A 20,265-nucleotide genomic window follows, 5' to 3' on the forward strand; every position below is an offset into this window, starting at 1 on the left:
TTGACACTATGCAACTGATCATGTAATGTCTCGCTTGGTGATGTAATAGTGGTAATTGTTGATCATAATATAACGGCGAATGTGATTGGCTATGACGTAATGTCACGTGCTGACGTGCGGTGATATAACTGACACTGTTAACTGTGCGTTAACGACGATATGCAGCTAACAGTGAAGTATGCGCTTAGTAAATGTGAGTCCAAACGCACGGTCCCAATATGTACACTATATCCATTGTTATTTACATTATCAGCGCCATGTCCACACCAAGTCATAATAATGTTAAACGTAGTTGTTCGCATGACATGTATCTTACGAAGCTCTCCAGGGATGTACCCCCATGCAACAGACGCTCACTATTGTTTTAAAATCTCATCGGTCACAAAATAATACGAGCACATGGTTTACCCAGAGACATGCGTCATTCGGTAGTACGCTAGTATAAAATAAACAGTATAAATACGAGTATAATGTGCTAAGATACTTGCCTAAAACTGTGACGGTAGCACAGAATAAAAATAAGTTTCCTGTTTTGCCGAGTACCGCCATGTTTGTTGGTCTTTTTCCTCCGTTATGTAAATTCGTTGAATATGGCGGCCTACAGTGTAACGTACATGTATTTATAATTTGTCTGTTAATAATTAACATGTATTTATAATTTGTCTGTTAATAATTAACAGCCGCACCCAATCATATGTGTAGGTGTATTCTGACTTTTTAACTACACCAGTGTACATTAATTATTAACTAACATGCCCACAAACAGTAAGCAAACTATTTCGATTGCGGTCTGACGCTACTTAGAGTAGACCATGGAGCTAAAAAGATAATTACTTCAAATTGATTCGTTTCGCATGGAAGTTCATTCTTGAAATGTTTTATGATATTTTTAAATTGCTGTAACTGTTCAAAATCAATTTGTTGGTGCATTTTTGGGCATTTATGGTGTTAGCGTATAATTTGCTGACTTAGTTCAGTGGACAGACGTTTCTTAATAAAAAAAACAAACATCCGAATTGTTAACCCCATTCTGACGCAGGTGTGTTAATTAATAAAAAAAAAACTAAACATCACGGTTTTGAAGATAACTAATATGATGTGGAACACGCTTAAGGATTCATGTTACCTCTATGCACGATTTTGGAAGCGCCACCGGAGAACAATTATCAAGATGTAAATAAGATCAGATGGCATACGTAATATTTAGTTGATTGTCTTTGACGTATTTGATACAGCGCCACCAGTGCTCGAATCAAACAGAGATAACAATCCACCCTTTAAAAGACTGTGTGCTTGTTTTCAAATATTGCAGTTACACGCTTAGTAAGTAATTTATCACAAGCTAATTGACCCCTAAACCGGCTAAGACAGAATATTGGATACACCTTTATACCAAAGCCAGCAAATTTAAACTTTTTAAATTCAAGATTACTAATCTGTGAACACACCAATACTTGTTTTCTACTAACAAATTATGTATGAGCTTCAAATGTTTCTGTTGAGTGCCGATCACATCACATCACGGACGCATTTTCAAAATATATTGACCGTTGAGGGCGCTCGTTGAGTCCAGTGTTCAACTTGGTTCAATGCTCACTGTTCATACACAGTGCCCTACATATGAATGGAGAAAAGCTAAGTAACAATGTAATAGAGCTAATACTGCATTATATACAACCAGAATTCTAGATATCTCAGTTTATGAATAACAGGTGATTTTGCTCAAAATTACATTTTTCATCAAATTTGGTGTTAGCTGGCGTTATTTGAAATATATATAGAGTATGAAATGAAGCATATGAAGAGATAAACAATAAAGAGCAATGTGTAACTTATATATGGTATCTGGAATAATAAACGAAAGAAATTGAATGTTTTGTTTAGCAAGTCAGAAAACACTGAATATTCATGTCCAGATGAACATGACCTGCATTTTCATAAATTTAAAGAGACATGGTTGGTTTAGGCAATCCATTCAAATGTGGCAAACATTGAATCTTGTTAATTCACGTACTATTTTGTTTTGATCTTCTGTAGAAGACACTGCTGGGTTAATGTCTGATAAATTCATTCCACGTGGTATTGATTGACCAATGAGAACAAAATCATTTCAAGTATCTGCGGCACACAACATTTTAATGTGCAACAGAAATCAATTTTGCTATTCTGATATTTTTTTATAAATTAATACTAAAGGTCATTCCCACTATTTGTATGCACTATAAAAAGCTAACAACTTTCTAAAACAATAAAACCGAATTGTCTAAAATTAGAGTAAAGGTTTTTGATGCAGTTTTCCATGAAAGTTGTGATGAGAAGCCAACAATAAAAGATATTTATTAATTTGCATAATTAACACTTGTGTCCCAGATTTTTTGTAAGTCAATATTTTGTTATAATTAATTTATAGTGCATGGAAACACTCTCCAAATACTTGTAGTGTTGAAAACCTATAACAATGACTTCTGCATTTGTTCTTTTAAAAGCCTAGATAAAATATTATATTATACTGAATTATTAAATTATTTTGATCATAGACACACCTCTGTCATTTATGTAAGTATATGCACTACTAATAGAGCAAATATGGTATCCTAAATGGATGCATTCGTAATTTATTATTGAGTGTTTTATTATCAAATTTATACATTTATGCTTGTAAAAAATCCTTTTTCATAATTCAGAGCATCTTGAATTTGGTTTAATTGGTTGTAGAGGGAGAAATATCTGAACGGAACAACACCATGCAGGCGGACAATAAATTCAGAAGAGACACGTCATTTGTCAATCAATTGCTTACAAACACCAAATAAAAGCAGACAAAGTTTGCTTTACTTATTTAATAAAATCACACAATCTGCATAATAAAATTCATTCACAACATCATTTCAAAAATAAAAAAAAATCTTTGTTCAAATAAAATTATGAGTGTTACAAAATATTACAACACATTAGGTTTGTTATAAATGCAATCTGTGATATGACAGGATGGAAAGTTTATTGCAACAAAAGACACCTTCGGAGATAGATAGCTGACTGAGACCAAGCATCCTCATCTATTATACTAGTTTTGCTGTGACGCATGTGATTGAGAATATTGTCCTTGAAGAGCTGTATATACATTATTACCATTGATGTATTGGTACTGATGTGACACACCTATCCTTACAGTTACCTAGTTGATAATTGTGATACAGGAGATGGTCTACTAACATGTGCAGCGGATGGAATAGTTGTAGCCCTTGATGGAGATGGTGCAATAGGTGGTGTCCTACCAGCTGTTATCGTGATTTGAAAAGGATCACGTTTATTTGTTGCAAGTGTCAGCGCCTCCTCTGTAAACAAACAAGTAAACAAACAAGTAAAGTTAAACACATTTAATAGTCATACAACAACTGACCATCAATGTTAGTTCTGATCAAGTTATACCAGTATGTCAATTCTGCGTTGTCAGTTGATTAGCCATATTATCTGCATTTTACTCTAGAACTTAATTTGTGAATCACAGCAATGTATAATGTGTACACTGCACACAAATTCATTTTGAAAAAATCTACATTTGTGTAAACAAATTAGGATTGCTTACCACAGATCTTTTTTTAAAGACAAAACTAAATCTTGGGGAGCTACATCACAGAACATTCTATGTGGCTAATACAGCACCACTGTACCATGTAATTCTATTGGCTCTGCGTGAGCTGCTGTGGTATGCCAGTCGAAGGGCCAGTGCAAAAAGATAATAGTAAAGAAAACCGCACAAACTCAGCTATGAGACAATTCTGAGCAACCAAATTTATATATGTTGCACATGTAGGGGTAACCTTGTTAAACAGTTCAGGAGAGTCTCAACAACTCACCCAGTTTTCAACTGTTTGTGGTTGCCAGGTAGTGAAAATGCCTCGATGTCTGCTGCCAAGAACATGTTTCACCAATTTCTATTTTACCTTAACACCATGGTGATTATATAAAATTCTAATTAAAACTCAGTGATCTATTTTCAAATCTTTCTAATGTTAAGCAAAACACTTGCCAAATTGTTGTCTATTGAGATCATTAGATGACATTCCACTTAATGTGCTGCACAGCTTGATAGTAGCATCAATACAATGAATGACCATCTGGAAGGTTTGATTTATTGTGGGTGTGTGTGATGTGTGATTATGAAGTGATAAAACAATACTTACCAGCAGTAGCTTCAGAGTTAGCACTCGTTGCAACTTCCTTCCATGCTGTTAGATAACTAAAAAATAAATATAGTGTAAATATTGTCACTCTGCATTTGATAATACTATCAGATACTCAATATAGTAAAAGTGGTGTGATTACTGAATACAATCTAAAAATAAGAATTATAGCAGAAAGTTAACAACACATACTCATCAAAATTTAATGCATTGGTCCAATCCAGCAACTCATCAACTTCCCATTCTTCAATAACATCTGGTCCCTCAGCTTCAATAGTTTCTACCATTCCCTGTGCAGCGCCCTCTATCAGGGAAATGGTCTCTTTGTCATCACTTTTGGCTTTTAGCATCCCTTCTCGATACCTTCAGAGAGAAGAAAGAATGATTTGAAAAATCGCTATCACATAATTGTTAGTAGATTATTGTGAAGTTTGCAAAAGAAAAAGAAATATAGTGCTTTGTTTGATTTTATGTGATGTTCAATGAGAGATAAGCTAGATTCAGTTCATACTGGCTAGAAAGTCACACAAAGTAATGACAAAACTTTATACATTTACATCACAATAATGATAGGGAAGCCATTACTTACATCTTCTTCATCCAATCAACTTTTCTTCGTTTCCTTTTTTTCTCAACATCTTGTCGTCTTTTCAATTTATCATGATGGAAGTTGATTTTTCTGTGTGAGCTTTCCCATGTTATTGGGTCTGAATCAATTCTCTGTAATAACTGCAATGAACATAACAGTTCTTGTATTGGACATCTTAATGTACGGTAAAAACTCAATTAATTCACAATCTTTATTAATTTGTGCACTCACTTTACTTTCGAAAGCTAATTATTTAATATATTCATTTAATTTGTGAATTTCAAAAAAAGATTGCAAAGTACGTATGAGCTGCCATGTTGTTGAAAGTTCAATCTCAAGATCATCTGCACCATATATGGACGCTACGAATGACCTGATACATGAATTAACATCTTTGATTGAAAAACTGCTTGACACTGCACATTTGCAAACAACAAATTTTTCAGAATAGTTTCCATTCAGTGATATTAATTCATGCACTTATTCTTATTGCTGATATTTATGAAAAAATAAAATTGCAGCATTGAATTTTAATATTACAATGATCAGTTAAGGCTATCACAATGGAAAATGAGAAATAACAATAATATTTATTGTGTGATCCCAGAGGTTAATATCTTTAGTTTTAAGATTATTTCTTTCTATATATACCATATATATACTTGTAATGATACCCATGACCTTCAAATGAATGAGTTTGTTGAGTGAAACTCAACTTAATAATTCAACCAATAAATAAGACATGTTTATTTTAAAAACAGGGAACTTGTCTGACAGAATTACTATTTTAAAACAGAAGTGTCCTTACCCTGTCAGATACCAATCTCCACCCGTTATTGTCCATTCTCTGATACCATCCAACTTTCACATTTGTAATCCTTTTATCATGTTTATTGTGTACATCTTTCATCATTTTCAGTTTGGCTTCAGGTCTGGTATAATCTTTAGGACTATTTGCACAAAGATCTTGTATTGGTCTGTGTGTAAATATCTTGTAATATATATTTGGTGGAAATCTCTCCTAATAAAGAAGCAGTACAAATTGAATGCAGTGACACTTGGTGCCAATCTCCAAGGCAGAGTTCTATTTCTATGTATATATATGTCTGCCACCCAAGAACTCATGCTTGACGGTGATTGGTAGATGTGTGACAGTGGTACTACTTTCAAAGACGCTCACCAAAACATTGCCATGCAAGTGTTAGATTTTCAAACCCAACGAATGTGCACGCGTTGTTTGTAGATTCTGGCCGTTTTCAAGCTCCTTTTTTTCTTTCCATAGCACAAACGGTGTGGCAGTAGGATGATTTAGCCGTCAATACCCTTGAGTGCTTTCGTTTCTTTACATTTCTTCGTCTGGCAAGTGACAAGACGGTCAGTTTAATGAACCGTACACTTAAGTAACTGTTATTTCGCGATAAAATTATTTTCTTTTGTAAATTATGACTACTTCACCCTTGACAGTGCATTTACTGAAAAATCATTATCAGCTATCGATAACATATTTTGAAACTTGTTTACCAGTACCGGCGTAGGAATAAATCAACACATGATCCCTCTAATGACAAAAATATGCAAATGATACGTGTAGTAAAAGTTTTGTGGCATTTCACCACAAAATGGCGGTGTGTGGTGGCAGAGATGCTTTCGGTGATTTAACCACAAGGAACTCTGGGAAGGAGAATAGCTTGGTGCATGACATCTGCCTAAATTTAACAGAGACGGATTACATACAGCCATTCCATCAATATCTCTTTCTGGTTTGGCAGCTTCAATGTGTTAGAAAAGTAGTATTTATTTTCTCTGCACTGAAAAAGGCAGAAATAAACCAAAGCATGACAAATAAATGATAAAATACCATACCCAATTAAAATGGCTGTGGATTATTGTTTGTTAGCAGCTGACCCTGAAACCACACATTTAGTGGGGACATGTAATCTATTACCATAAAAGCAAATACACAATAGTACGATAACGTTGTACTTGTATACTAAATCACTGAAATATGACACAGCTTAGTCATTTACGTAAACACATGGACTACTAACAGAGCAAATACAGTTATTTTTTTTGTTATTTTCTGTGTGCATATAACTCTGACATGTATATAATTATAATAATGGAAATTAGATTGTTACAGATACACAAAAGTAAAAAACATAAAAATTATTTTGGTCATTAAAAATAAACTGACAAATTTATTGTCCCCTTTTAGCAGCCAACAAGTTATATATAATCTGTATAACCTCTCTCATTAAAAATAATGTATAAAATATAGAAAAAATTTAGCATTTGGTGGAAAAACACAAGAATATTTTCAGTTATGTTGCCATGACAACTATTTTATATGTATGGTTGGCACTGGTAACATGTTTTGAACTTTCAACTAATTCTGAGTTTTGAAGTTATAAATGAAATCATTTTCTCAATTTCACACAACAGTGGATATGATGTGATATTTTACCCATAATCCTTTGCTGAAGAATCAAGATGGTGGACTACATAATACTAATGAAAAGTTGAATATCTAGAGAATGAAAAGTAATATAAAAAAAACAACTGTAAATTGAATTTTCCTACATTTGCAGAGCTCTTTTAAAGCCTTATGTTGTTGGTCTTGAATTTTCGTTCAAAATTCCACAGTACATGTACTTACCCCGGCAAGTCTGAATTTCACATGTACACCACTTGCTGCATCTAACAGGGGGGTTTCCTTAGGGTTAACACATCTTAACATCATTGCTGGATCACCACGGTTACGGAAATTGATTAAATCTCTATAATATTTATAAACTTGAACATCCTACGACAGAGAAATATTTTTGATATATAAGACATTTTATTTAAATATTGTGTACATTCATATATCGCATAACCCTATATCACATATCGCATGGAACACATATCATATATCCCATGAGACCCATAACGTATCAGTATCATTAAAAAGTGTTAAAGTCATTTTAAATTAGTCAAACTTTGTATTATCAAATACTTATATATAATCCCACAATATTTTTTGATGTGTGATTACTGCCAGAGTTTTGTAACAATCTGAACCACAAGCAAGGATTGATGAGATACTCTAGCAATATTGATGAGTGGCTGCTGACATCAATTTTAGAGAAAATATCGTGGAATTATAGAAATATATAACACATGAAATATTTCCATGAATTTTCTTGATGCCAAATTGTTTATTTTATTCCATGCGTACATTGAAAACAAGTTTGGCAGTATGTGACGTTAATCTATGTGGTATACATATTCTGTTCTGTATTACATCTCACTGTAGATATACGTATGATATACATGTGGTATTTCACAGTATCATTCACATCCATGTTATGTTAATAAAACTTACAATATGTCGCCTCCATCCTCTCTGTATAATCACAGCAGCTTCCATTCTACCCAGTGGTTCAGTTCTCACTTTCTTCACTGATTTCACTGTAGATGCTTTGGATGATGCTTTAGATGATGCACTGTGATGTGAACTCTGGCGTTGCAAAATTCTCACAGCTTTCATGCTTCGTGGCACAGTCTTGGATGATTTAAATGATGATCTGGACGGAGTTACTCGCTTCCCTTTTTTCACTCTGAACCACCAGTTTTGGATATAATTGGCACAGAAATCTTCAAATCTGATAAAAGCAAGCATGTGCAGTGAATGAACTGGACAGAAGTAACAATACACAATGTGGATGACAATTTCCATGGTTATTAGGTGATAATGACAATAATCTAAAAAGTATTTGGGTATTTATTTTAATACTTGACAGAATCATCCATGGATACAGTATGATAAATGGAAAAATAAATAAAATTACATAAACATAAAAAAACTGAGACCAGTGCATGAGTATTCATTACATGTGTAGTTCATGAGCAGATGAAATAAACAAGCATGCTGTAGTAGGATCAATACTTGTATAACTTTTTCCAAGATGGGCTATTTGTTTAGCTAATGATAGAACTTTTAGATGAGAGTTACAATACCTGAAAGACCCATATAAATCATGGTCACATAATAGATACAGCATCCATCAATAATCAAGGCAATATGATTTATCAAATTTGTACCAAAGTTGTTGTAAGTTGTGTTTTAGACCTGTATTCAAACTCTATTAGAAATGGATTACTGGACCACCTAACATGGATCTTTAACAAGGGATACTTCAATACAATAAATAAGTATTCACACTCACGATGCTATGTCATTTTCTCCAGACTGAACTCTAACAGTATAGTATCTGTGATAACACCATTCTAACCGTGACATTGTATTCTCATTTTCAGCCTGTAATAAACAAATATGAATTTGTACTTAAACAAGCAATCCAGATTTTTGAAAACTACTAGAAGTGTGTCTTATTTGGATTTAGCATATCATATTTATTTATTTTAATCATTTAACATTTCTGTGGAATTAGGCGAGGGTTCTCTGAACCCGCCTATTCACATAGTTCATACCCACCATAGACTCCGGTCAGTCAAAATGACTATTTTGAACTGTAGGCATTAATCAGCGATTCTGCCGGTGACGGAGAGATAGAATCCAGGTCAGGGGAAGCCCCATGACCTCAAGATTCTTTTACCCCTTACGTCACGAACCCACGTGACCGAGGCCACCTGGCAGCGCCACAGGTAGCCATCCATCACTCTGGTTCCTTTCTCTCCGCCTCGAGGACTTAGACCAACGTGACGGAAAGAGTGGGGAGGTTGGGGGGTACCCGGAGTCTATGGTGGGTATGAACTATGTGAATAGGCGGGTTCGGAGAACCCTCGCCTAAATTCACTACGTTCACAAACAGAAAAAAAGGAGAATGATGACTTTTCCCCAGTCCGGGATGAAAACAAACCCAAAAACCTAAGTTAAGACCCAAGAAGGGTGGTGTGTTACCTTGCCTGTGCTATCCCCGAAGCAAGATGCCAATGCTGCTGTGGTGACAGGGTTCGGTGTGCCCGAGAAAGCTCGACCCAAGCCGAATTCGGGGGTGATAAGCTTGAAGTAGGACCGAAACAGTTCGCATGAGGGCGTAGGTCGACAGAAGCGAAACCTGGGAGCTTCTAGGAAGTGCTAGTGGAACAGACAATCTGCCGAGACTGACTTATCGCCTATGCGCAGAGGCCCCTGAGGGTCGTTCGGGCTGGGTCAGCAAACAAGGCCTGACCCGCTACGACGGGGCCTAACCTGATAAGAGCCTGCTCAATAGATTGGGTGTTTCTTAGGTAGTAGTTGATGAAGACGTTCTGCGTTCTCCAGAAGCCTGCCCTCAGAATGTGTTTGAGGGGGGCACCTGACGCTAGTGCTAGTGAGTTAGCAATCGCACGGACCTCATGTTCTCGTACTTGGTGTCTCTGCAAGGTCTGTGTTGAGGAGGATAGTGTATTATAGACCTCCAGTACAGTCGCAGTAATCCACCTGGAGATGGAAGTTGGGGAAGCCGGCTTATCCTGTTTGCCAGGGCCGTAACACAAAAACATGTGTTTGGTTCCCCGTCTAGAAAACCTGGTACGGTTCTCGTAGCAACTCAGCGTTCGGACCTAGCAGAGAAGCAATTCCTCCTGATCCTCCGGACTGACAATATTTGCCAGTCGGGGGATGACGATCGGTTGAGGATCGTGTCCTGGGATTTGGTTCTTGGCGAACAACCCGATACAACTTGATCGTCCATAAAAGTGGCACAACCATCCGCAAAGGACAGTGCGCGCCTAGCTCTGACCGGCGCCTACCTGAGGCGAGGGCCAGTAGAAAGACTATTTTCCACATCGAAAATTTGAGTGGTGCTGTTTGGAGAGGCTCAAAGGGTGGTCTGCTTAGAGCAGACAACACAGCCGACGAGTCCCAGTTGGGCGGCTCGCTTGTATGGGGTCTTGGCGTCTGGAAAGCAGTAAATAGTCTCCTAATAATAGGACAATCGGCTATTCTTGTTCCCGTACGTTCTGAGTGGTGGGGGACAAGACCGACCTGTAGCCAACGCTCGCTGCGTAGGACAAACCCACTTCGGCAAACAGGTGGATGAAAGAGCCTGCTACCTGGCCAATAGAGGGATAGTATGGATCAATCTCCCTTCCGCTACACCAATCAGTGTATGCTTGCAGCCTAGAAATGTAGGCCGCATAGGTGGAATCCCTGTTCGCCCTGGCCAGGACGTTGGCAGCCCGCTCAGATAAGGCTTTGGTATGTGCGGGTCTACTGAGAGCCTCTATGCGTGTAAGTGATACCTGCTGGGTTCGTTGGTAGTGCGCCGTCTGGTTGGGATGGCAGGTCCGGTAAGTCCGGAAGCACTGCTGGCGGTTAGACTAGCATTTCCAACAGAAGTGGAAACTAGGCCTTGCTTGGCCAATTGTGTGCAACCCATGATAATATGCGGGTGAGCACCTGTCGAAGTTTTCTCCGGTGCTCGGTGAACTAGCGGGAAGGGAGGAAAGGCGTACACAACTAAGTGGGTCCACGGGGCTAACAAAACGACTCTGGCCCAGGCTCCTGGAGTCAGCAGGAGTGTTACGTACGTCGGGAGCTTGGCGTTCCGGGGTGCGGCAAAACGGTCCAATCTTGGACCGTCCCACGGTCGAAACAGCCTAGAGGCTACCCACTGGGGTATCAGCTACTCCGTGTTCTGGAGACGGAGCCGCCCTGAAAGGATGTCGCCAGACTGTTCCTCACCCCTGGAAGGTGGTGTGCGGTTAGCTCCACATTGTATTCCAGGCACCAAAGGATAGGGAATGCGTCCCCCCTCCTTCTTGAAGGAGACCACCGCTGCGTTGCCTGTGCGGAGCAGGACTCTGTGGTCTCGAACTACAGGTAGAAAGGGTGGTAGTGCTAAGTACACTGCTCTCAGTTCGAGCCGGTTGATATGGTAGTCCCGAAACTAATGCGGGGGGCCATATCCTTGGGTTTGTTGGCCCAATAGATGCGCTCCCCAACCCTAGGGGGAGGTATCTGTTACCAGAGTCATACCTGCGGCGAGCGGGCCCAAGGGGCTCCCCTGTCCGAGGTTGGCCAGTGACGACCACCAGGGCAGGGCTTCCTTCACTTGGTTCGAGATTGAAACCCTATCTAGTTCCCATAGGAGAGCTCGGCGTTATAACAAGCGTTATACCGGGCGGCTGCGTAGTGCGGCCTGGGGAACGACCCTTCGAACCGAGGTCATCATTTCTATGCTCCGTATTAGTTCAAGGAGGGACACCGAGGGAACGCTGACTAGGCATTCGGCTAGGCTGCTTAGCACTAAGCAATACGCTTGAAATAGCTAAGCCAAGCTTAACTCTGTGCAAAAAACTCCATGCCCAGGGACAGCAACTGCACGTTGGGTCGAGGTGGGACTTGTCGAGTTACTAATCGCCCAACTGGTGAAGTAAATCCCGTGTTAGCCTGACGCGTTTGGCTATTACCCCTTGCCCGGGTTGTTGATAACCGGGAGTCTGGGTACAGATTGAGGTGTACCGACATCTGGTGAAGCAGCAGCACTATCTGTTTCATCACGAACGGGGGGCACCCAAAATTCAAATACTTGGCCCAGCTGGTCGATTCGAAGGAGATGGCAACTAGCTGGGTGCATCGGTACTTGCAGGTAGGCCCTGCTTAAGTCTAGCGGGGCTAGCCAGTCAAAACGGTGGATGGAGAGAAGAACCATGAATGGTGTCTCCATGTGGAACCGATCGAGGAGCACGTACTGATTCAGTCTGCCTAGGTCCAAAACTGGACGCCTGCCACTTGTAGATTTGGTACTACGAACATATTTGGGTAGAAGCCTGGCATTAGTTCCGGCTGATGTACCCTGTGTATGGCGTCTTTCCCCAGCAAACTGCTACTTCCTGTCTGATTGCTTCTGCCTTGTGGGAGTCCCCTGGCAGTGTCCAACAGGGGAGGCACTGACGGGGGGAAATGGAGATTTCAGCGGTATCCCGTAAATGGATGTCACCACCTGGAAAGGTCCAGGGATCGGTCACCCGTCGTCTCCAAACCGGACTACACCGGCGCAATCTGTGTATGACAGGATATGTGGCCATGTGTTCGGTAGTTGCGAGGAGGGTGCTCCATTCCCCCATGAGGTGAGTTCCCCAAAGCCTGAAGTAGTCACTAAGTTGTGACCTGGCCATTCACCGAACACGTGCCTGTCCACCCCCCACCCACCCCCCCCCCCGTTGCAGAGGTGAGCGTCAAACATGCCTCCCCTGCTGCCGGGTAGACGTCCGCCCAGGGAGGGTGAGGAGCCACCACCTGGCTCTTACCTCCCTGGGGACGCAACACTACCCTCCCCTCCCATGGAAGGTAATAAGCGCTTGCCTCCTGGCTGACTCTGGCTAGGGGACGACGCCGTAGGGCGTTGTGTTTTCTGTGCTTGAGGTGCCCTCCGTTTGCCCATGGCAGGACCAACTGGCTAGCGGATTTGATCTGAACCCTCTGGTTCATTGCACGTTGAAGCTCCGAGACTGTACCCACCATTCCCTGAACAAAGATGGTGGAGGATGTCCAGTCTGCGTCACTGAGGTGGGGACGTACCCTGGCTCAGCTTGTCAGCAAAAACACGTGCATCTAAGGCTGCGTCTCGTAGCACGGTAGTGGCCCTGGCCAAGAGAGCCAGGCGACACTAGGGGGTGTCACATGTAGATGTGCGGGGGCCCACCAGTAAAAATGTCGCCTGGTCTAGGAGGCTGGTGCGTTCTGCTTCCAAGGTGTCCCGAGTGCTGGTCATGCATAATAATGTGCTCAAGCAACTCTGCCCTCAGGGCTGGATGGGTCGTCTTCAATTGACAAAGACACCCATGGAACGTGGCTATCCCTATCCCCCTTTGCCCAGTTTGCCAAATTCGTGGTACCGGGGTCTGGGGAAGGAGCCTTGGAATCCGGTTGGGGGCGTTTTGGTCTCATCCCACGCTATGGGGTCTGATCCCGAAACCACACCGACTGGATAGCGTTTGGTCCAGTGGGAAGTGTTGCCTAATGTTATCCCCACCCGGGGCCCTTAAGCATTACATCCTCCGCAGCTGACCAACGCCGCCCATCAACACCGTTTGCGTGCTCTGCGCCCCACTCCACACTCAGGCGGACAGGGAGAGACTTGCTGATGGGGTTGCTTTGGATCCCGACGCCCGTGATCCCATAAGCGTTGAAGCAACCGTAGGTGGTCACTTTAAGATCAAGGGTGGGGGTATATACATTGTATCACTGGGATCGATGATACTCCGCCTCACCCCAAAAGCGTGGCTCACCGAGTCATACAGATGGAAGACTCTGAGGCACCGCCCGGAGTACCTGATGTATCCGACACGAGCGAACTGCATCTCCTTTCACTTTAAATATGTGAGAGGGAGCGTGTTCGACTGTGCGTCTCATGACAGGGTCGGTTCCCTCTGGGGACGCCCATGGGTCGGTAAGAAAGGAGTCAAAACCCACAGCGGGAACCGGACACAAGGAAAAATTCGTTACTGTTTTAGCTGGCTGAAAGTAGGGGGGTCAACGTGTGCCCTGCCCGCAACGGGCCCCATAGTAGGAAAGCCTCCAGGGGCACAGCCTCGCTGCAGCCGGTAAAATTGGGTAAAACACCGCCTGAAAAAACAGACTGTGAGGATGCCCTCCGATCAGCGGGGGAGACCGAGAAAAATATCGGTACCTCCGTCGTCTGGCCTCTTACTCAACGTCCCGGTACATGAAGTACCGGTAGCCGAGCGTGAGGACTTTCCACTCATGCAAAACACGCAACTCACTTTAACGGATTTGTTTACTGGACGCGCGACCTTGCTGTGACGCGGTCAGTCTCAGTGATTTTGATGGCTATGAAAGAAAATCTCAGGCCTCAGAACTCCAGTGAAAAAAACACGCTTTCACGCAAAAACCCCAAAACCCGCACGTAGCTATGACAAAATATCTTGGATGCGGGTTCTATGCTGGTAAATTCTGAATATAACTACTGCACGGTCGACTCGAAACACGAGGAGACCGGAAAGAAAACGGCAGCGAGCCCTAGTGCTGTCATTACATCTATATATTGCTAAATACATTGAAAATAAAAGACGACATGCATGAGGGAAACAAATTACAGTTGTAAAAGGTGCCGCCATGAAAACCAACTGGTTACGTAGTGGCGCCGGATTTTAATTTCTTTGTTGAGAAAAAAATACTACACACAAAGAGGAAAACGACACAAGGGTAAAAATGACAAGAAAAACTTATGCTACCACCTACAATGTCGGATGCCGTGCAGCGGCAACCACCCAAGCTATAAATCCGGACAGGAAAAAAAAAGCAGGCGATCCAGCAGAGCTCGCTAGATTTCATCTCCACTCGAGGCGGAGAGAAAATAAGAGTGATGGACGGCTACCTGTGGCGCTGCCAGGTGGCCCCGGTCATGTGGGTTCGTGACGTAAGGGGTAAAAGAATCGTGAGGTCATGGGGCTTCCCCTGACCTGGATTCTATCTCTCCGTCACCAGCAGAATCGCTGATTAATGCCTACAGTTCAAAATAGTCATTTTGACTGACCGGAGTCTATGGTGGGTAATTGAACGTAGTGAATTGGATTATAATGAATACAATGTAAAACAAACAAAAACACAAACAAGAAAAGGTAAGGCTAAGCTGATGAAAAAAAAAACGGTTAGAAAAAAATTAAAGATACAGGCTTAAAAATGTGTAAGGTTGTCACGTGATTAGTATCTAAGGGACAAAGCTGTCTGGATTCATAATAGATTTCCATATAAAGAAATTGACATGTATTCTGCATTGCATAGGATAAATGCATTTCAAGTGATATCAATTCATGCATACTGACTTGACAGGACAGCCACATGAATAAATATAAACACCAATGACTAGATACATAAAAATATGTTTATGAAAAAAATTAATCGAATCAATAACAGATAAACTCATTAGTTCAGTGATTTTTCTTTAACCTACCATTGGTGATGGTACCATTCTGACTCTACTCTGATTTGGGTTAGCTTGCCGACTTACACGAGGATTGACGATAGCAAACACACGACACCTATTGATGAAACAGAACTACCGTAGTTCAGTTACAAAATAGATGACCAGTTTAAATCAGATCTTTTGTGGTGTGTGGATAAAAGTACTTTCATGTGAAATATACTATACTATAATATGAACTTCCAGAAACATTTTCAGAATGATTAACCCTCTCATAGAAGTGCCAGCAGAATAGAGAATCTGACAGCTAGTGTATAGTTTTTAAAAAAATATCATAATTGGGAACACCACACCACATTCAAGGTAGAATTTACAATTGTCCTAAATGGTAGGAATATATATAGCTAGAACAGTATTCAGAGGGAAGTCCAAGTTCTAGTGTCAAAAATGCTACAGCAAGTCTCAGAAGTATTGGGGCAGCCAATTTGCAAACTCGCTAGCAAATTGGCTAACTGCTTTGGTTTTTACTAAACAGTTGGCTTTCGAATCTCAGTCTTGTTGTTAATTGGCTGCCACAATACTTCTGAGACTTGCTGTAAATTTATCTTAAAATGCCTATAATAATTTGAAAGGACACCAAGTCAGTCAGATATGGAAATCATAGCTAATATGGTCATCAAGGACTCTGTGGTGTCACTATTGTACAATTCTGCAAGAAGGATCCTTTTGATAATACAATTACAATCTAAAAACAAAGTCAACTCCACCTGGCCCAGTATCCTCTCCATGCTCTTTGTATTTCAATAGCAGCTGCACTTCTAACTTCACTACTACCATCACCTTGTTCTATCAGGGTTCTTCTTAAAGACTTTGGAGCAGCAGCAAGTTTGATGTCACGCAGAGTAGTAGAGCTGGCTGGAGTGTCTGATTTTTTGATTATAAAAAACAAAATAGTTTTAAGTCTAAATATTGTTGAGCAGATGAATGGAATAGAATAGGTGTAAATCTAACAAATCAAATGATAATAGAAAACTGAGAACGTATATAAAGTTTAAAGACTCGTACACTTTTGAACCATATTTGCTCTTATGTAATCTGAAACATAAAATCTTATGGACTCGTTTCAGAATAAGCAGTCATGTATTAGAAATTGAGAAGGGTAGACATACCCAACCCAAAATACCTTTAGAAGACAGAATCTGTAAGCAATGTTCCCAGATCAAAATTGAAAATCAAGAACATTTCTTCATGGAATGTCTTAGATACCAAACAGAAAGACAAAAGCTATTTAATAATATCAATATTTCAGAAGAATTGAAAAGTGATAACCAGATATTTAAATATACTATGAGTTCAAGAGAAGACGTACTAATAAGACAAGTTGATGAATACTTATACAAAATATTCGAAATCAGAAATAACAATAACTGACATTTTACTTTTACTTTAGTTTTATATGTATTGTACTTTATTACTAGCATTTTATTGCTGTTCAACCAATGGAAATTATTTCTAAGGATGCAATAAATTCATTATTATTATTATTATATATATAATTCATCCCAACTTCAAAAACAGGTAGGGTAGGTCTAATTTTAATCATTAGTACCGGTACTAGCTTGTTGAATACGCTTGTATAATGATGTTTACAATAAAGTAATTCCAATTTGCTCTAAATTCTGGATAATAAATTTAATTTCAATTAAGTCTCATTGAAATCTTATGTGATTTTGTATCATTTTTAATGTTTGGCCAAAAAGTATAGATTAGGCAAAAGAATTGCGCCATATTTTTTTTTTTAATTTGACATTACATAAAATTAATCCGCTCACAGTTTTGGGTTGAAGTATCTATCATCTAGCCACAGTGATGGAAGTGTGATACTCATATATATACACCTAAAATGAACACAGGTTATGTTTATTGAGTTTTTTTCCCATCCATTCAATGTTACGCCAAAATTATATTATATACGACCACGGCTAGTGCAACACTCTTGATTTGCTGTTCCCTAGAAGTAGATGCCTAGATTTGGTATTTCTGGTGATATATTTTAATAAAAAGCACAAAACAAATCAAATTATAATAACCTCCATTTAAAATGTTTGGATATTGAAATTAACCCAGTTAAAAATTAGTCTTATATGAAGAAGAGTAAGATTGTAAGTTGATAGAATTACTAAGAGGTAATTGCAGTGCATGGAGCATACAGCTGCTCCCTGTGTTTACAACTTCCTTGGGGAACCCGGGTCTAGATTCTCTGTACAAGATCAAACATAGTGAATGACGTCATCACTCACCTGAAGGAAACTGCACTGAATCAAGAATACTCTGAGCATCTTTGCGTGACAACATGTTGTTATTATTCCACAAACTTTACTTCAAATTACTAGGTTGTTAATACATCTTGCTACCGGTCGGTGTTTCTCAGGAGATTTATTTCTCCGAACAAGAAATTTGACGGTCGATTCAAATGAAATAGATTGCGAACGACTCACCCAGCAAACAATGACGGTGGTTTAATTCCGACACGCGTGTTTGTTGTCAGGCTGAAACGAAGTACATCAAAGCATTAGGTGGCATTATACAACTGTATTTGAATTCGTGGTCGATGTTTACAGTTGCACAACTCCGACTACATGCCTCGATCGTCGTGTTTCTAAGGTAAACAATCACACAGTTATGGCGTTTACATCGATCTACTGTGCAGTAATAACGTTATAGCACAATTACCTACAATAAATGTCATCGTACCTGTAGAATATATCACATACCTTCAACAAAAATATAATAGAGTCGTGAATAATATACAAATAATAATTCGCCTACAGATTGTTAATCGGCCAAACTCACGAACAAAATGTCGCCCGAAGAGCGCCACCAAGTGACGTCACAAATTCCAATAACGACTAGTGCGCATGCCCAACGGAATCGACGTAAATTAGATGTTTGGGTTCCCGTTGCGGGACTGTGGTTATGGTTGGGTAGGATACGGTTTTTCACCACAATTAATTAGATTTCCATACACGATAATGTTAGCGTTTGGGTGAATTTATCCAAAAAAAGTTGCAGGAATCAAAATTTTGTTTTAATTTGCTGAAACCGCATGTGTGTATTACAATTATCGCCAGATAAACACATGTTCACCAGTACTATCATAATTCAGATTCCCCCTCACCTGTAACCATTGTCTATTCTCGTCCATCATATGTCAGATTCTTCTTATCCATAACGATTATTCCTATGTCAGAGTCACTTATACTCGAGAAAGTTGTTGGCATAATTTTGAGCCTATGCACGTAACACTGTTTCATCATCGCTGTCTCTATCCGCAACATGATGATGACATGTTCCAGGGTCCCCATGGCTATTTCATTCATTCAACGGGTTATCCTTATTAACGAACTAAAACGTAGTGGTTTTATTTTACACAATGGTAAGGAGGTGGGCCCAAAACTGTGATGTAGTGAAATAAATATATTTCTAAAAGATGCATGCAAATGGGATGTCTAGTTTCGTACTCAGTCACGTGACAAGAGTCGTTTTTTGTTGTTGTTTTTTTATATAATTTAAAGATTAAGCCGGCTAACATCGTATTTTATTCTACATTCACGTCCACAAAAACATATATATTTTGATGCATATACTTTTATAAAGCCAACTATTTTAATTTGAGATCAGTCTCATTCTAATCCAACCGATAAGATTGGGTTGGGTTGGCTAGGCAAGCTCCCGGGTTTCCATTCCGCTTTGAAATGCTCGAACATCAATCAAACGGAAATCAAAGAGCCGAAATCACTACAAGAGCACATGGCAACAATTACGATTCAGTACGTCCTACTACTCTGAACTGCTTTGAGCCGTGCACGTCCATGGATAATGTTTGTATATGTCAAAATATCGTGGGTCACATATTTACCGTGGCTCATCAAAAGTTGCTACAAGATACCAGTACCAGTACCCCCAATTAGTATACAGTAGGTCAGATTATACTGAATATTCATCAATATACAACAATACGCCTGAAATTACGAGCACATGCCATATTGTATGTCATATTCGCAGTTTTAACTATTACAAGATTCGCTCTTCAACTTATTTGTGTATTCGGTCATTTTTGTGGTTGCTCTTTTATTTTGTGATTATGATTTTAGTTTAGAAATAAGTAGCAGTTTGAATACCTTGAACAAATTGTACCATTAATTGTGCATTCTATCGGCATAAAGGTGAGTTTTTTTATTCGGCATAATATTTCCACACAGGGATATTCTCGAAAAGATTTGAATGTGGCATATAGCTACCTCCCTTGTTGGGTAAGTTCATATCACACTGTGCTATGAACATGTGCGAATAACCTGTTGGATAAGGTTGTGAACAAGTGGCGGATATTTGAATTCATTGTGCGGATACAATTGCGGGCGGGTATCTTATTAGACGGATAAAAGTGTCGGATATCTTGATTTGGCGGATAAAAATGGTGGATATCTTGATTTGGCGAATAAAAGTCGCGGATATCTTGATTTGGCGAATAAAAGTGGCGGATATATTGATCTGGCGGATAAAAGTGGCGGATATCTTGATTTGGCGGATAAAAGTGGCGGATATCTTGATTTGGCAG

General features: G+C 39.8%; 2 protein-coding genes across 2 annotated transcripts in view; both read right to left on the minus strand.

Moving 5' to 3' along the window:
* The window catches only part of LOC102801971 (xaa-Pro aminopeptidase 1-like), a 183,737-nt gene extending 183,114 nt beyond the window's left edge, over window positions 1-623 (minus strand). Inside the window, exon 1 of the mRNA XM_085505381.1 lies at window positions 489-623. Within this exon, the coding sequence (XP_085361507.1) occupies window positions 489-549 (61 nt within the window). The 5' untranslated portion in view covers window positions 550-623. The remainder of the gene's footprint in view (window positions 1-488) is intronic.
* Window positions 624-2,810: 2,187 nt separating this feature from the next.
* LOC100371204 (uncharacterized) lies at window positions 2,811-18,537 on the minus strand. The gene is made up of 12 exons (XM_006815228.3): window positions 18,422-18,537; window positions 17,948-18,196; window positions 16,415-16,571; window positions 15,678-15,765; window positions 8,982-9,073; window positions 8,138-8,417; window positions 7,430-7,576; window positions 5,582-5,794; window positions 4,774-4,913; window positions 4,377-4,547; window positions 4,185-4,240; window positions 2,811-3,335 (listed from the first exon to the last, which is right to left on the minus strand). Exons 2-12 carry the CDS (start codon window positions 18,000-18,002, stop codon window positions 3,172-3,174), a joined length of 1,563 nt encoding a protein of 520 aa, XP_006815291.2. The 5' UTR covers window positions 18,003-18,196; window positions 18,422-18,537; the 3' UTR covers window positions 2,811-3,171.
* Window positions 18,538-20,265: the final 1,728 nt, after the last annotated feature.

This window comes from Saccoglossus kowalevskii, chromosome 11 (assembly GCF_978046115.1).
Source record: "Saccoglossus kowalevskii chromosome 11, keSacKowa6.1, whole genome shotgun sequence".
Classification (NCBI taxonomy): Eukaryota; Metazoa; Hemichordata; class Enteropneusta; family Harrimaniidae; genus Saccoglossus; species Saccoglossus kowalevskii.